Source organism: Dendropsophus ebraccatus, chromosome 3, assembly GCF_027789765.1.
Source record: "Dendropsophus ebraccatus isolate aDenEbr1 chromosome 3, aDenEbr1.pat, whole genome shotgun sequence".
In the NCBI taxonomy this organism is placed as follows: Eukaryota; Metazoa; Chordata; class Amphibia; order Anura; family Hylidae; genus Dendropsophus; species Dendropsophus ebraccatus.
In genome coordinates this window covers 54,258,141-54,276,072 of record NC_091456.1, presented here as the reverse complement: position 1 = coordinate 54,276,072, position 17,932 = coordinate 54,258,141, and the positions used below count along the sequence as shown (strand labels likewise).

At 45.9% G+C, this 17,932-nt stretch overlaps 2 protein-coding genes across 3 annotated transcripts in view; both read right to left on the bottom strand.

Moving 5' to 3' along the window:
- Positions 1–4,625, bottom strand: part of RASEF (RAS and EF-hand domain containing) — a 50,697-nt gene extending 46,072 nt beyond the window's left edge. Inside the window, exon 1 of the mRNA XM_069961793.1 lies at positions 4,088–4,625. Coding sequence (XP_069817894.1) covers positions 4,088–4,461 — 374 coding nt within the window. The 5' untranslated portion in view covers positions 4,462–4,625. The remainder of the gene's footprint in view (positions 1–4,087) is intronic.
- A 3,819-nt stretch (positions 4,626–8,444) lies between these two features.
- Positions 8,445–17,932, bottom strand: part of LOC138787106 (uncharacterized) — an 82,628-nt gene continuing 73,140 nt past the window's right edge. For both annotated transcript variants that reach the window (XM_069964246.1, XM_069964245.1), the window contains one exon: positions 8,445–8,638. In XM_069964246.1, the coding sequence (XP_069820347.1) occupies positions 8,512–8,638 (127 nt within the window). In that variant the 3' untranslated portion in view covers positions 8,445–8,511. The remainder of the gene's footprint in view (positions 8,639–17,932) is intronic.

Sequence of the window (17,932 nt, the reverse complement as noted above, 5' to 3'; positions counted from 1 at the left end):
GATTCCACCTTTCATTCCTCACAGACTCTTTGGAAAATGAAAGGTGGAATCTGATTGGTTGCTAGGAGCAGCTGAGCCAGTTTCACTTTACACCATGTTTGATCTCCCCTATAGTGTGTGTGTGTGTGTGTGTATATATATATATATATATATATATATATATATATATATATATATATATATATTAGCGCTCTTGAATTAAGGACACTTTATAAAAAAATATTATATATTTCTGCCAGACCACTGCTTTTAGAGCGGAGTTATGGTGGGTAACCTAGACATTAAGCTGTCAACAATGGGAGCGAAATAGCAGAATATCAAGGGGAAACAAGTTTGCTGAATTACTGTATTTGCAAAAAATATTTCACTTGACAATTCCTACATGATTAAAGCGAATCTGTGACCTAAAAACCGCCCAGTCAACCGCAGCCACCTGTGCAAGGTATGGATGGAATTTTTTATTATTTCCGTGCACTGGTCATGGCGGTTGACAGGGCATTTTAAGGTGACAGATTAAAAAACAGGGCGTCCTCTGGATGAGTTAGTAACAGCAGCTGCTCTGACCACCCTCTGTACTGACCCGATTTGTTTATTCAGATACCTGGATATGAAGACGTTCCACAACTGTGCATGAACATGGCAATAGCTCAATTGTGATCATTGGGAATCCCAGGTGTGCAATAACATGACCCCGTATTATGGTGCGTTTACACGAAATGATTATCGTTTGAATTTTTACAATATCGATTGTATTTGAGCGATAATGGGCTTGTGTAAACACAGCGAACAATCAAGCAACAAGTGAGAAATCATTAATCGTGATTTTTCAACATGTTTTCAAATTGTTGTTGGTTGTTCGCTAACAATTCGCAGATCGCTTCGTGTAAACAGTCTTTCACCCTATGTGTGAGATGGGCTTAAGCAATCTTAAAAAAGATCGCAATAACGATTTCTTTAACAATTTTTCTAACAATTTATTCGTGTAAACACTGATCATTATAAAAAACAAATCATTGCTTCAAATTCATTAAACAATGGATTGGGCGAATTATCGCTTCATATAAACGGGCCATTAGGCGCGTCCATACATACTCATTGCAGAAACAACTCCTCCACTCCAAATCACAGGTATTGGGCGCAGAGCCTACAAAAGGTGCCAGATTAAAAAGTAGAAAGTGTGTACTGAGGACAAGATGCATTGTGAAGCTGCTCTGGCTTCTTTCTCTAGTGTCACCTCACACACACTCATTGGGTGGATGTAACAATTTCTATGGAAGCAGCCAGCCATCTATTGCGTCTAGGGAACTCTGGACACCCCTGATAATAGATAATAATTGGGAGAGAAGGCCTAATGCTGGATTATAACTGCCCAAATCTCTTGTTCTTGGGGAGATAAACCACCATTAGGCCAGCAACTATCCCCCCTCTCCCCATTCAGAATAGGGCACGCTGGGCTGAGTTAGGTGATACAAGTTCTGAAGGCAATTTAACAGATGCTACAAGCAATGACTGGTAATCCTGGTCTGGCATGGATGGTACCCCTGTGTATTAGCTGTCCATCAGGAGTGTAGGAAAGCTGGGATGCAGCTGGAGGTAACAGCTGGCACTTTACAGATACTGGCACTCCACAGATACTGGCCCCTGTATACTGGCACTTTACAGATACTGGCATCTACAGATACTGGCCTCCTGTATGCTGGCCCTCTACAGATACAGGCACTAGTCTTCTGATACTGGCCCTCTGTATACTGGCACTTTACAGATACTGGCCTCCTGTGTACTGGCACTCTACAGATACTGGCCCCCTGTATACTGGCACTAGTCTCCAGATCCTGGCCCCCTGTATACTGGCACTAGTCTCCAGATACTGGCCCCCTGTATACTGGCACTAGTCTCCAGACACTGGCCCCCTGTATACTGGCACTAGTCTCCAGACACTGGTCCCCTGTATACTGGCACTAGTCTCCAGATACTGGCCCCCTGTATACTGGCACTAGTCTCCAGATACTGGCCCCCTGTATACTGGCACTAGTCTCCAGATAATGGCCCCCTGTATACTGGCACTAGTCTCCAGATACTGGCCCCCTGTATACTGGCACTAGTCTCCAGATAATGGCCCCTTGTATACTGGCACTAATCTCCAGATAATGGCCCCCTGTATACTGGCCCCCTGTATACTGGCACTAGTCTCCAGATCCTGTCCCCCTGTATACTGGCACTACTCTCCAGATACTGCCTCCCTGTATACTGGCCCCCTGTATACTGGCACTAGTCTCCAGATAATGGCCCCCTGTATACTGGCACTAGTCTCCAGATACTGCCCCCCCCCCCTCTATACTGGCACTAGTCTCCAGATACTGCGCCCCCCCCCCCCCCCTGTATACTGGCACTAGTCTCCAGATAATGGCCCCCTGTATACTGGCCCCCTGTATACTGGCACTAGTCTCCAGATACTGGCCCCCTGTATACTGGCACTAGTCTCCAGACAGATACTGCCTCCCTGTATACTGGCCCCCTGTAAACTGGCACTGGTCTCCAGACACTGGCCCCCTGTATACTGGCACTAGTCTCCAGATACTGCCCCCCTGTATACTGGCACTAGTCTCCAGATACTGGCCCCCTGTATACTGGCACTAGTCTCCAGATACTGGCCCCCTGTATACTGGCACTAGTCTCCAGATACTGGCCCCCTGTATACTGGCACTAGTCTCCAGACCCTGGCCCCCTGTATACTGGCACTAGTCTCCAGACACTGGCCCCCTATATACTGGCACTAGTCTTCTGATACTGCCCCCCTGTATACTGGCACTAGTCTCCAGACACTGGCCCCCTGTATACTGGCACTAGTCTCCGGACACTGGCCCCCTGTATACTGGCACTAGTCTCCGGACACTGGCCCCCTGTATACTGGCACTAGTCTCCAGACACTGGCCCCCTGTATACTGGCACTAGTCTCCAGATACTGCCCCCCTGTATACTGGCACTAGTCTCCAGACCCTGGCCCCCTGTATACTGGCACTAGTCTCCAGATCCTGGCCCCCTTTATACTGGCACTAGTCTCCAGATACTGCCCCCCTGTATACTGGCACTAGTCTCCAGATACTGCCCCCCTGTATACTGGCACTAGTCTCCAGATACTGCCCCCCTGTATACTGGCACTAGTCTCCAGATACTGCCCCCCTGTATACTGGCACTAGTCTCCAGATACTGCCCCCCTGTATACTGGCACTAGTCTCCAGATACTGGCCCCCTGTATACTGGCACTAGTCTCCAGACCCTGGACCCCTGTATACTGGCACTAGTCTCCAGATACTGGCCCCCTGTATACTGGCCCTAGTCTCCAGACACTGGCCCCCTGTATACTGGCACTAGTCTCCAGATCCTGGCCCCCTGTATACTAGCACTAGTCTCCAGATCCTGGCCCCCTGTATACTGGCACTTGTCTCCACATACTGGCCCCCTGTATTCTGGCACTAGTCTCCAGATACTGGCCCCCTGTATACTAGCACTAGTCTCCAGACACTGGCCCCCCTGTATACTGGCACTAGTCTCCACATACTGCCCCCCCTGTATACTGGCACTAGTCTCCAGACACTGGCCCCCTGTATACTGGCACTAGTCTCCACATACTGGCCCCCCTGTATACTGGCACTAGTCTCCAGATCCTGGCCCCCTGTATACTGGCACTTGTCTCCACATACTGCCCCCCCCCCCCCCCCCTGTATACTGGCACTAGTCTCCAGACACTGGCCCCCTGTATACTGGCACTAGTCTCCAGATACTGCCCCCCTGTATACTGGCACTAGTCTCTAGATCCTGGCCCCCTGTATACTGGCACTAGTCTCCAGATCCTGGCCCCCTGTATACTGGCACTAGTCTCCAGATCCTGGCCCCCTGTATACTAGCACTAGTCTCTAGACCCTGGCCCCCTGTATACTGGCACTTGTCTCCACATACTGGCCCCCCTGTATACTGGCACTAGTCTCCACATACTGCCCCCCCTGTATACTGGCACTAGTCTCCAGATCCTGGCCCCCTGTATACTGGCACTAGTCTCCAGATCCTGGCCCCCTGGCCTGGCACTGACCTTGGCATGTAGTTGGCCTCCTCTCCCAGCCGCAGGGTGAAGTCCTTCCAGGCCGGGCTGCAGTTCTCCTCCTCCAGGACTTCCCCCTCAGAGAGCCGGGGGCTCCTCCTGGCCTCCCCGCCGGGCAGCTCCCGGGTCTCCTCCGCCACCTGTAGCCCCTGAGTCCCGCGGAAGCCCATGACAAAGTCCTCAAAAGTGATGGAGCCGTCGCGGTCCCTGTCCAGGCGCCTGAAGATGTTCTCCACCTCGGCCGGGCTGACCCGGAGCTCGGTGCACAGGGATGTGAAGTCGTCCCTCCCCAGGCGGCCGGAGCGCTCGGCGGCATAGGAGAGGAAGCGGGCGCGGAGCCGGGACACGTCTTCCTTCTCTTCCATCCAGAGTCCGGGGCAGCCGCCGGCGGACACTTCTTATACCAGGGAGTCCTGGTACCGCTCCGCACCCAGCACTCCTCCCTGTGCCAGTCTGGCCCGGTGCCCGGCAGCCGCCGCCTCCTCCCCCGGCCGGTGGGTCAGGTGCGCTCTGCCCCGTCCCCTCCTGCGTCTTCTCCTGCGCTGCTGAGCGGGCTGGACTGGAGACGCTGCGGTACCGCCCTCCGCTCCTACCCTGCTGCGTGTATTACCTGTGTGCTGCCAGAATGTAACATACCTATACATTGTATGGGAATCTGAGTATATACCTGCCATAGCAATGATAGGGGCGCCTGCCATCTGCTAGGACCAAGCTCCCCCAACAGTCAGACAACTACAACTCCCATCGTAGCCTATAGCTGAAGGCCACAGGTTGGGGAGAAGTGAGTTAGGGCATGTTCACACAGGACAGAATATGTGCCCGTTTTGTAGGTGTTCCTATACTACCAGAGCCAGTGATGTCTCATCCAATTGCTGGGAATACATAGGGGGGCATCTGCCATGACATTGACCTGTGGTGCAGGTCTCCCCCACTGACTATGGAAGATGTCACAGTGCACAATAAGATCATGTTCACACCTGATGAATACATTGCAGATTTGCTGCAGATTTTTGCAATCGCTTTTTATAGCTATGTCTGCATGTAACCCACAGCATTTCAGTCCTGCGTGGATTTTGATGCAGAGTTTATAAAGTATTGCCTTTTTCCCCTTATTATAGCCCGCGCCCTCCTGTGCACTTTGGTGTGGATTTGTCACTGTGGATTTCCCTGCAGAAACTGCTGATTTTCTACCTGCAAATCTGGATGGAAAAATCAATAGGATTTCTATTCCACATAGTAAGTAGTACGACTCCCACCAGGGACATCTATGAGCAGGTTAGATCTCCCCCTATAGCACCCGGGGGCTTCACCCTCAGTGTTGTGTCCGTGATATTAGTAGTTTATTCCATATGCTAATGAGGCACTTTTGTGCACTGGGGGGGGGGGTCTGCCACCAAAGATTCACATAGCATCCTCTAGTATCCACTTGCCATACGCACCGAAGGTGCAGACAAGATCATAAGTCCCCATTCCCCTGGTGGAGACCAAAGCAGTGTCCTGGCCCCCATCGGGACAGTATATGTCAGTATACCTTATTAAATAATGCAGCAGAGTGCAGTATTCTTTACAGGGACATCTAGTAAATATCATATTCCTTAGACAATACGGCGAAAAACACAGAGTGATAAAACTCAAACAATCACAAATAGTTGGCTGAGCAAACACAGCAGTCCTTGTGGGGTCTGTACAGGGCCATATTTACCACTAGGCACCTGTGGTCCGGTGCCTGGGGCAGCACCAGGGAGCAGGGGGAAAGAAACTACTTTTTTTTTTTTTAAGTTTCCCATCTCCCATTCAGACTTGCCAGTAAATCTGTTTGTGTTTTTTTCAAGGGGGGGGGGGGGGGGTATGGTGGAATTGTTCAGGTCTGGTATGGCGGTGTTATCCAGTCACAGTATGGCAGTATTGGTCAGGTCTACTATGGTGGTGTTAACCAGTCACAGTATGGTGTTATTGGTCAGGTCTGGTATGGCAGTGCTATCCAGTCACAGTATGGTGGTATTGGTCAGGTCTGGTATGGCAGTATTGTTCAGGTCTGGTGTGGCGGTGTTATCCAGTCACAGTATGGTGGTATTGATCAGGTCTGGTGTGGCAGTGTTATCCAGTCACAGTATGACGGTGGTGTTCAGGTCTGGTGTGGCGGTGTTATCCAGTCACAGTATGGTGGTATTGGTCAGGTCTGGTATGGCAGTGTTATTCAGTCACCCTATGGCAGTAATGGACAGGTCTGCTATGGCGGTGTTATCCTGTCACAGTATGGTGGTATTGGTCAGGTCTGGTATGGCAGTGTTATCCAGTCACAGTATGGCGGTATTGGTCAGGTCTGGTATGGGGGTGTAATCCAGTCACAGTATGGTGGTATTGATCAGGTCTGGTGTGGCAGTGTTATCCAGTCACAGTATGGCGGTGGTGTTCAGGTCTGGTGTGGCGGTGTTATCCAGTCACAGTATGGTGGTATTGGTCAGGTCTGGTATGGCAGTGTTATTCAGTCACACTATGGCAGTAATGGTCAGGTCTGCTATGGCGGTGTTATCCAGTCACAGTATGGTGGTATTGGTCAGGTCTGGTATGGCAGTGTTATCCAGTCACAGTATGGCGGTATTGGTCAGGTCTGGTATGGGGGTGTTATCCAGTCACAGTATGGTGGTATTGGTCAGGTCTGGGGGTGTTATCCAGTCACAGTATGGTGGTATTGTTCAGGTCTAGTAAGGCGGTGTTATCCAGTCACAGTATGGCGGTATTGGTCAGGTCTGGTATGGTATGGAGGTGTTATCCAGTCACAGCATGGTGGTATTGGTCAGGTCTGGTGTGGCGGTGTTACCCAGTCACAGTATGGCGGTATTGGTCAGGTCTGGTATGGAGGTGTTATCCAGTCACACTATGGCAGTAATGGTCAGGTCTGGTATGACAGTGTTATCCAGTCACAGTATGGTGGTATTGGTCAGGTCTGGTGTGGCAGTGTTATCCAGTCACAGTATGGTGGTATTGGTCAGGTCTGGTGTGGCGGTGTTATCCAGTCACAGTGTGGCGGTAATGGTCAGGTCTGGTATGGCGGTGTTATCCAGTCACAGTATGGTGGTATTGGTCAGGTCTAGTGTTATCTAGCCATAGTATAGCGGTATTGTTTGGGTCTGATGTGGCGGTGGTAAATGTGACGCCTGGAGCTATTACCTACCAATCTACCAATCCTGTGGTGAGAATTCCCTCAGACAATATACAGACTGCTCATATCATAAATTCAATGTGGAAATTTGTTTATGTTTTAAGCAGTTAAAAACCATGAAAAACGCGATTCAGACAATGTTTCTACATGTAGAGAAATGCATGTGGCTGTCCCCCACGCTTCCCAAGATGGGGCGTCTTCAGGTTTAGTGCCTAGGGCAGCAGCAGCTGGTAATACGGCCCTGGGTCTATACAGTGGTTAGTACATCCAGTGATCCAGTGAAGGACAACTGGTGACAAGTAGTATTCCCATCTCAGCTAATATAGTTAGACTTGTAGGCGCTGCAAATTGCTGGATATTATACAAATGTGTCAGAACACACAGTGCATTACAGCTCCCTATGTTAGGGGCTACCATCAAACAGCACCCCAGATCTTAGCATCTTGGAACATTGTACTTCCTAGGAGGTGTCAGAGCAAACCTGAAACTTTTGCTTCATCTCACTTTGTCCTGATGAAATATTTTCCATCCTATAGGTTGTTGACAAACAGGAGCACGTCCTGACATTAGACAATGCCTTGGGGAGTCACTAAATTATATCCATAATGTAATGTATCCCTAGCTAATTGATTTCCTCTCTTATTAAGCTAATTTATAGCACTCTGAAGACCTCATTTTAGCAAGCTGCTGTGTTAGACATTAACCCTGTCTTGAATTCGGTGCAGAAAATCTGCAGCATTTACAATTAAAGTGAACCAGTCAGAGTAGTAAAAATTACCTAGATAGGACTTCTCATCAGTATTCTGGATATACCTTTGTACCTCCAGTGCAGAATCCTGATATATAATTTATATGTAAATGAGTCTCAAGGTTTTTTTTAACCAGAACATTACTGAATCCTAGTGTTGGTAGCATTCAGCAAGGTCGCAAAGTATTAGTTATAAACCTTTACTAAATAAGGCCAAGCTGCCATTGCAGCCAAAGGCTATGTTCACACAACGTCAAAAGTAGAGAAAAGGCCGCCAATTTTGATAGTTAAAAAAAGGTTTTTTTGCTATGGGCCCCCATGAATCCTAGCTACGCCCCTGAGTGTGTGTGATTCCTAGCCTGCCAGGCTTGGAGATCCCCATTTACCACCTGCAGCACTGTTATCACAGACATATAAAACGAAATGTATAGTATTCATTACATTCTTTTATTACCCGTATAAATAGTAAACAATACAGTATGTGAAATGGAAAATTGGTTCCATTTATTCCCCTAGTATGTTTGCCGTTGGTATAGACAAATCATGAAGAATTTGTAAAGGTCTGCCTAACTTTTTGATGTCCCCGAGGTCAGACGACAGGCGGCAACCATAGAGGTGAAGTACCTTCAGTCTGAAAAACATAACATATCATTTTAATCAATAACATGAGGCAAAATCGACACCCTGGTAAGTCTGTGATCGATTTCTCTTTAAATTGTTTTTTATTCAAGACTTCAGCATAACCAGAACTTACATGTAGTCAGGTATATAAGAAGCACAAGAAGTCATATAGGTGATACACGAACAGAATACTATGATTATGAACAATTGCATCAGTTAAGCTCAACATGGAAAAGTCTTTTGCGGTTGCTGAAGCTTGTTAATACAATAACATTAAGGTATTAGGAAAGACAAGGGAAGAAGGGGGGGAGAGAAATAAGGGGGGGGGAGAGGAGGGAAGGGGAGTGCCCGTGGATCTCCGTATGCTCCTGAAGATGCCCTTGAAAGTGGTTAGGCTTCCAGTGCAGTCCCACAAAATTGTATTAAATCGGCGGGTCGTCTGCTAGTTGTCTGGTAAGATACCACGTTGTGTTTTGGAAGGTATGTCTAATTTTGTCCTAAATTCGGAGAGGCAATGTAGGAATGAAAGTTTCCCAAACTTTAAAGAATTTTTCCACCCTACGTTCTTTGAGGATGGATGCCTCCATCCAATCCATTTTAAACGGAAATAGTAGTTTATCCAAGAATAATCTACGAGAGGGAGGGTGTGGGGACTTCCAAACTTGTAAGATGGCTTTGCCTGCCGCTGCAGCCAAGAGATGTAGGAGCTTACTCGCTCCCCAGTCACAGTTATATTTAACTGGATCTATCCAGCCAAAAATCCCCCACAGGGCCTCATAGGGTACAAAGGATACAAGGTGTGACCCCGCGAATCTCTCCACTGTTTTCCAAAAGGTTTGTATAACTGGGCAGTGCCAGAGACAATGAGCTATGTCAGCCCCTGGTGCTCCACATTTGAAACAAGCATCAGACTGCAAAATGCCCATTCTAAAGCCTCTTGTGGGGGTAATATAAGTTCTGTGAAAGATCCGCAGGGTCATCTCCATGTAACGGGCAGAAGGTAACACTTTGACTGAATAGTCCAGCATGGACAGCAGGTCTGGGATATCTAAGTTCAGACCCGCTTGTGTCCAACGAGACAAACCAGTTGTCTCATTTCTGTAGTCTATGGAAGAGTTAAGATAGCGATAAGACAGGGAAATTTGATGTCTAGTGGAGGTAGGAAGATTTAAAGCCTTATGAAATGTAGCATCCCATTCCACAGGCGGTAAGGTGCGGAGTAGCTTGGTGATGTAACTACGGGCTTGCAAATAGGCAAAGAGAGGGAAGTGAAGTGTAGGATAAGCTTCCTTCAGGGACTGTAAGGTAAGTGGTTGCTTAGTGGTCATGTCGACAAAATGCTTTATGAGTCTGAGACCCCCCGCGTGCCAGACAGTGAATATGCGATCTGGGCGACCCTGCTGAAAGTTTGGATTCCCTATCAGGGTGGTAAAGAGTGATGAGCAGGGGTTAAGGTGCAGAGTTTTACGGATTGTGGTCCATGCCTTCCATGTGGAGATGAGGAGAAGGTTTTCCTTTACCCAGGGAGGTAGTTCAGGGTAAGGGGTGTGTAAGAGGTTAGGAAGAGACAAGGTGAATGCCATGTGACATTCTAAGGAAGTATCTAAGTGTATATCAGTATGTTGTGTCCAGTCTCTTATGATACGGAACTGTGTGGCCAAGTTTAGGGAGCGAATGTCTGGGAAGTTAACACCTCCATGTTGTTTCGTCTGTTGTAAAATTCTATAAGAGATCTTGGATTTCTTATTTCCCCAAATGAAAGATCTATAGAGGAAATTAATTTTTCGTTCATCTTTTGGGCGTAGGTAAATGGGGAGTGTCTGCAGTAGATACAAAAGTTTTGGCACCTCAACCATTTTCAAAAGGCTCGCTCTTCCCATGAAAGTCAAAGGGAAATTTTTCCAAAGCGTGAGGGTATGTTCAAGTGTCCTAATATAATGGTCTATGTTCTGTGATCGATTTCTATTCATACAGAACAGCCAATGTAAGCAGTAGTATAAAGCATGGAGGGAGGACTAGAAGGAACCCCTAGGCACAGATCAGAGAGAAGAAGCATGCTTAAATAGAGATGAGCGAACCAAGTCGATCCGAACCCGAACGTTCGGTATTTGATTAGCTGGGGCTGCTGAACTTGGATAAAGCTCTAAGGTTGTCTGGAAAACATGGATACAGCCAATGACTATATCCATGATTTCCACATAGCCTTAGGGCTTTATCCAACTTCAGCAGCCACCGAGAATCAAATGCCGAAAGTTTGGGTTCGGATCGACTCGAGCATGCTGGAGGTTCGCTCATCTCTATTCTTAAACCTCCATTATAGATGGGAGGCAGTAACTGGTCAATAATAGATGAAAACAAATAGCAGGTAGGAAGTGCCGAAAGGTGGTGACTTACACTTCATTTTAAGGCCGAGCTGGACATCCATTTGTGTGGATATAAGAGGTGTTATCTAATAATGAGTGTCTCCCTCAGAATGACTATACTGGATTTCCTCCTTGGTAGATGTATGATATTATATGCAAATAATTATGTATACAATGCTTGTTTTGGATGAACTGCTTACCATATGGAGCTTATTGGGGGTACTGGAACTATCTAATCACAGTTATTATGTAGTATTATGCAGTTAAAGGCCATGTTTACACAACGTAAGTAAATTTTTAATCACGGCCATTATTGTCGATTTGCAACACGGCCGTGATTAATCCTTTACCTACATTGTGCTGCAGGCTAAGGGAATCCTGGCTGGAGCATATACACATAGTATACACTCCGGCCAGGATCCATAGCGGCGTCGCAAAAAACTGACATGTCAGTTTTCAGTGGCCGCTATTCATTGAATAGCTGGCGTAGAGAAGCTGCTGTCAGTGCACACAATGGAGCATGTGGCTCCGGCCGCACGCTTCATTGTGTGCAGCAGGGAATTCAGTACCAGCCGGGATGATCTTCTCTGACACTGGCGGTTTTGTGACCCGGCCGCGTCACAGAACGGTCGGTGCTTTACGCCATGTGAGCGTAGCCAAATACTGAGGCATGGTTTTGGAATGTCGACTCCTGGCACATATGTCAAGTTTAAAGGGAATCTGTCACCTAGACAATGCTATCTAATCTATCACCATCATATTATAGAGCAGGAAGAGCTGAGCAGATTGATACATATCTTTGTGGGAAAAGATTAAGTATAACTAGGAACTTACGGACAAAAAGAGAAAGTAGCGCTGCACCTCACACCTATGGCTGACGCTAATGCCTCTCGGCTATATTTAAAAACCAACGCCAGGATGTTGGTATATAATTTGATCAAACCATATTGCCCAATGTACCACGTGAAGGTCCCTTGGTTCACATGAGTCCCTACACTAACTCTACACCGTGTCGGTCAGCAACCGCAAACCCCTCAAAGCGAGCACAAGCAGGGAAGGGAGGCCATGGAATGGCCCCGCAACCCCAATGTCACAGGACCAACCCCTTGGTGGGCCCCTGGCAGGAGGTGGGCCTCCCTGTCTGAATCTTTCTACCAGAGAATAAAAACAATTTCTATGCTATAGAAGCACAGACAAATTTATACAAAGTACCATGTGTCTTCTTGACCTAACAGCATCTAACAGTGTCAGCAGTTTGGAACGCAAATTACAGCTGACAGAAGTCTCCTAACAAATGATAGTCAGGCAGTGGAGTGTGGGAAGTTAATAAAAAACTATACTCACCAGTCCCTGTGCCCCTGGACCGCGCTCTCCCACAGCTGCTGGAAGTTTTTCAGTCATTTTCGAACAGATTCTGTGTACGTCACGGCCCCAGCTCAATGTCACATACCTGATGGATTGCCTGCTCAGCCAGTCAATAACTGCAGCGGTGTCCATCCCCAGTCAGTGATTGGCTGAGCGGGCACATTAAGGAAGAGCTTCGGGGGCACAGGGATGGGTAAGTATACTTTCTTTATTATGTGCCTGCACCTCCCTGCCTACCTGAGATTTGTTAGTTTCATGGGACTTAAGATACTTAAGTGGCACGTTATGCAGTTCGCATAGACTGACTGAAGAGTTACTAGTAGTGATCCAGCATCGCTGGTCACATACACAGCTCTGTGCAAGGTCACTATAGTAATGTGAAAGGTTTGGTGCTTATTATATCTGGTGTAAGGTATGGTGGGCCCCAGGAAGCAAATTCCCAGGTGAGCCCAAGGTGGTGCTCCGCCTAAAATCCATAGGATAAGGGATGTCAAGCTAAGAAAAAAATCTTTCAAATCAACTGGTGTCACAAAGTTATATAGATTTTTTATTTATTTCTACTAAAACCCCTCAAGCCTTCCAGTACTTATCATCTGCTGTACGTCCTGCAGGAAGTGGTATATTCTTTACAGTCTGACACATTGCTCTCTGCTTCCACCTTTGTCCATGCCAGGAACTTACTTTGGACAGTTACTTACTTTAGCAGCAGATATTAATGTGTCAGACTGGAAAGAATAACCACTTCCTGCTGAACATACAGCAGCTAATAAGTACTGGAAGACTGGTGATTTTTTTTTATAGAAGTAAAGTACAAATTTCTGGCACCAGTTTATTTGAAATAATTTTTTTGCTGGAGTACCCCTTTAACCCCTAGACGACCCTGGACGTAGGGTTACGTCATGGAAGTCTGTCCCCAGATGACCCATGACGTAACCCTACGTCCTGGGTGTTTCTCCGGCTATGAAGCGCGCTCCGGAGCGGAGCGCGCTTCATAGGAGGTGGGGGCCGGCTGCAGTGAGCAGCCGGGACCTCACCGGTAATGACACGCTGCAGCGATCGCGCTGCCGCGTGTCATTAACCCCTTAAACAAGTCCCCTGTCACTTACCGATCGGGACTCCCGCAGTGTGACTGCGGGGGTCCCGATCGTTGAAACGGACAGCCGGAGGTCTCTTACCTGCCTCCATGCGGTCCGATCGGCGATCTGCTGCACTGAGCCTGCACTGAGCCTATGGCATAGCAATGGTCAGTGTAAAAATCCAAGTAGTGAATGTAGAAGTCCCCCAAAGGGACAAAAAAAAAGTTCAAATCACTATTACACTACCCCAAAGCCCCTCCCCCAATAAAAGTTGAAATCACCCCCCTTTCCCATAATATAAATAAAACATATAAAAATAAATAAATAGATAAACATATAATATACCGTAGCGTGCGTAATTGTCCGATCTATTAAAATATAACAAGCGTCATTGCGAACGGCGAACGGCGTACACGAAAAGAGGGGAAAAAGTGCGCAGATTACCGATTTTATGTTACATTATATATTTAAAAAAATCAATAAAAAGTGATCAAAACGTCCGATCTTCACAAATATGGTATTAATAAAAACTAGAGATCATGGCGGAAAAAATTACACCCCATACAGCCCCGTAGGTGAAAAAATAAAACTGTTATAAGCGTCACAATAGGTCCATTTTATTAATATTTAATTGCCAAAAAAAAGGATTTCATTAAAAAAAAATATATATAACATTAGAGAATCTGTGTAACCTGCATATGGTTGTGTTCAGACTGACCTATAGAATAATGGTATCATGTTGCTTTTACCGTATAGTGCATTACGTAGACACAGGAACCCCCCAAACGTTACCATATTGCATTCTTTTTTACGATTTCACCTATTTATATCTTCATAAATAATATATTTGGGATTCCATCATACATGTTATGGTAAAATGAATGACGCCATTACATAGGACAACTATTCCTGTATAAAACAAGCACTTACATGGCCTGTAGATAGAAAACTGAGAATGCTAGAGCTCTTAGAAAGGGGGGAGGGGAAAACGAAAACACTAAGATCAAAATTTGCGCGGTCCACTGGGTCATTTTGGGCCTGGTCCTCAAAGGGTTAATACTGTGGACTATTTTACTGTTAGACAACTTGACAGCCCCTTTTGTACAGTCAGTGCAGTTTCTCCATTGATCAACTAATCAGGTGATTACCGATTTCCTATGACAGCCTGGGAAATGTAGTAATACTCTTTGGCTGCCCTTTCCACATACAACAAAATCGGATTGTCAGCTGTCTCATTCATGTTAACAAATCTGCCGTATATAACTGTATACCAGTGGTTTTCTAAACTGTGTATAGAAATGTCTGTGAACCACAAGTGTCCCTCCAAAAATTTGGGAGGTATGGAGGAAGGGCTGGCTGCAAAGCATTATGGGGAAGCTTGATGTCATGTGTTTTCAGTCATCATCATCATCATCAGCATAAGATTTTACAGCAATGGAGCAGCTATATCAACCTGCCAGAGACAAAACACAATCTGATTTGCCTATAGCAACCAATCACAGATCACCTTTCATATATTAACAAGCTCTTATAAAATTAAAGCTGAGCTCTGATTGGTTGCTATGGGCAGATTAGACTGTCTAAATTGTGCATGGCAACCAATCACAGTTCAGCTTTTATTTTACCAGAGTAATTTGAGAAACGAAAGCTGAGCTGTGATTGGTTGCTATGGGCCACATCAAACTATATTATTTAGTGTTCTTAGTGTGGCCTAACCATAAGCTCTTTGCTTGGTCACAAGTGTGTTTAGTGACCTCTGCAGTAAAGTGCATCACCAGTCATTAATGGGTTAATGCTTCAGATGTGTTTACCTGCGGTAACCATGGCAACCATGCACTAACCATGGCAACCATGCACTGTGATGACAAGCGCTTATGTCATAAAGAAGGTTCCATAAAGCAATGCACCGCGCCCTGATCAGTGCCATCTTGGATGCGCCAGAGGACCTTGAGCTTGACTAATTTACTCCCCCCCTACTCTTGATGAAATTTGGAGGTTCTAGCAGGGGACCTGGATCTGTGAAGGAGAATAGATACAGCCGCCTAGCCATCAATAAGGTGACAGATATTGCAGCCTCATCTCTCTCACATCCAGTTTATTATACTTATAGTATGGTATTACCCTCTAAGCCCAAGGGAGGGGCAGCTCTCCAGACATGGCTCCCTTGAGGTTTCCCCCACAGGGGGTTTTTCCTCGCCTGAGTGCTGGAGGGTGACTCTTTGTGAGTCGGGGGTCCATTTTCAGTGTCATGTAATTTTAAATAAAATTGGGCCCCTTTGACACCTGATTACAATGTGTTGTGTCTTTATTTTGAGTTCTTTGGTTTAACTTGGGGGAGTTGGGGAACACTTAAATCTTGAAGAAAAAACTACATCACAAGGTTTATACCCACATCTACAAGGCTTGGCAAAAGGTTTTATCAAGTGCCAGGGTCACACCAATCATAGCAACATGGATACAACCGTACATATACATTATATATACATAACCCAGTGGCTCTTGTGTGTGTGGGCAGGATCAGGGGCAAGGCAGAGTATTGTGCCCCCACACATATACATGCAGGTGTGGGCTAGGTAGCTGCCCCCCCCCCCCCCTGCAAAATCCACAGGATAGGGGATATCAAGCTGATTGGTTGGGGTCCCAGTGGTTATGGGAATGTGGGAAACATAGTCCCCTCAAATAAACAGTGGGGACAGTGCTCCATTAATTCTCTTTAGGTCTTGTTATCCCTTATCCTGTGAATAACTAGGAGAGGGGTATGTTCTCATGTACTATATGGCTGGACTCAGACTAGGCGTTTTTCAGAAATATGTCATATGGCATTTTTGGGGTTCAAAAACGCAGAGACCAGATGTTAGTCAGTGGGGGAAATCGAAACACAACACCCATAGGGCATTTTTCTGCGTTTTGCCCCAAGCTTCTATAGGGGGGAATATTGTCATGTCTATATGGAAATTACATGATAAAAAATCACATGATTTGTACCGAAAAAGCCCCACAGGGGATAAAATGAGAACTAAACTTTACACTAAAATGAGAACATGGCAGAAAAAGTGCCAGAAAAACACACCAAAAAGCAGGAAGATGTGCAACAGTCTTAATCTTGGTTCACATTTGTAGTGAATTCAGTAGAATTAAATTGGTACTTTTTTTCTTTCAAATCAACTGGTGTATAAAGATTTGTATTTAACTTTTATTTAAAAAAAACAAAAAAAAAACTATTTATCAGCTGCTGTATGTCCTGCAGGAAGTGGTTTATTCTCTCCAGTCTGACTCAGTGTTCTCTGCTGCCACCTCTGTTCATGACACAAACTGTCCAGAGTAGAAGAGCTTTTCTATGGGGATTTGCTACTGCTCTGAACAGTTCCTGTCATGGACAGAGGTGGCAGCAGAGAGCACTGTGTCAGACTGGAGAGAATACACCACTTCCCGCAGGACATACAGCAGCTGATAAGTACTGGAAGACTTTTAAATAGAAGTAATTTACAAATCTATATAACTTTCAGACACCAGTTGGTTTGAGAAGAAAAAAGTTTTTGCCAGAGTACCTCTTTAAATTAAATAAAAAAGTCAATTGGCTTGACAGTGGAAACTTAAACTAGACGGAGTAAAAATGCACCATATTACGGTCTCGTTCACACCACGTTTTTATTCTTTTTGCTCCATGACCTCCATACCTTCCCATATAGTTATGATGGAGGCCACTTTATACCATCTGTTCTACATAGACTCCCAAAATTCATACTGAAATACCTCCTATTCTTGCTTTTTTTTAAATCACCCCCCTTTTCCTATTTTATGAATACAAATAAATAAATAAACATATTTGGTATCGCCGCTTGCATATTCTCCCCAACTATTAAACGATCACATTCCTGATCATGCACAGTAAACAGTGTAAGTGCAAAAAAATAGAATTGCATTCTGGAACCTGTAGTACTGTGTACAACTGATGAACCAGGAAGTGCAGAAACACAAAACAGAGCAAACCCCCCCCCAAACAAATGGATTTTTGGTAGTTTCAAAAATGGAATAGATAGGTAAGTAATGCTTTATGCTTCTGCAGAAGTTTCATTTTTTTTAACCTCTACCTGGAGTTCCCCTTTAATGGGACTTCTCCTTTCAAGATACTTATGTGGCATCTATCCTGTTTGCATAGAGTGACTGACAAGTTACCAGCAGCATTGCTGGTCACATACACAGCGCTGTGCAAAGGTTTGGTTATATCTGGTATATGTAGGGTGGGCCCCTAGAATTAAATTCCCTGGTGGGCCCAAGGTACCCCAGTCCGACACTGCTTGCGCTCACTTTGCGGGGTTTGCGATCACTGACCGACTCGGTGTTGAGTTAGTGTAGGGACTCGTGTGAACCAGGGGACATGCACGTGGTACACGAGGCAATATGGTTTGATCAAATTATATACCAACATCCTGGCGTTGGTTTTTAAATGTAGCCGAGAGGCATTAGTGTCAGCCATAGGTGTGAGGTGAAATGCTCCTT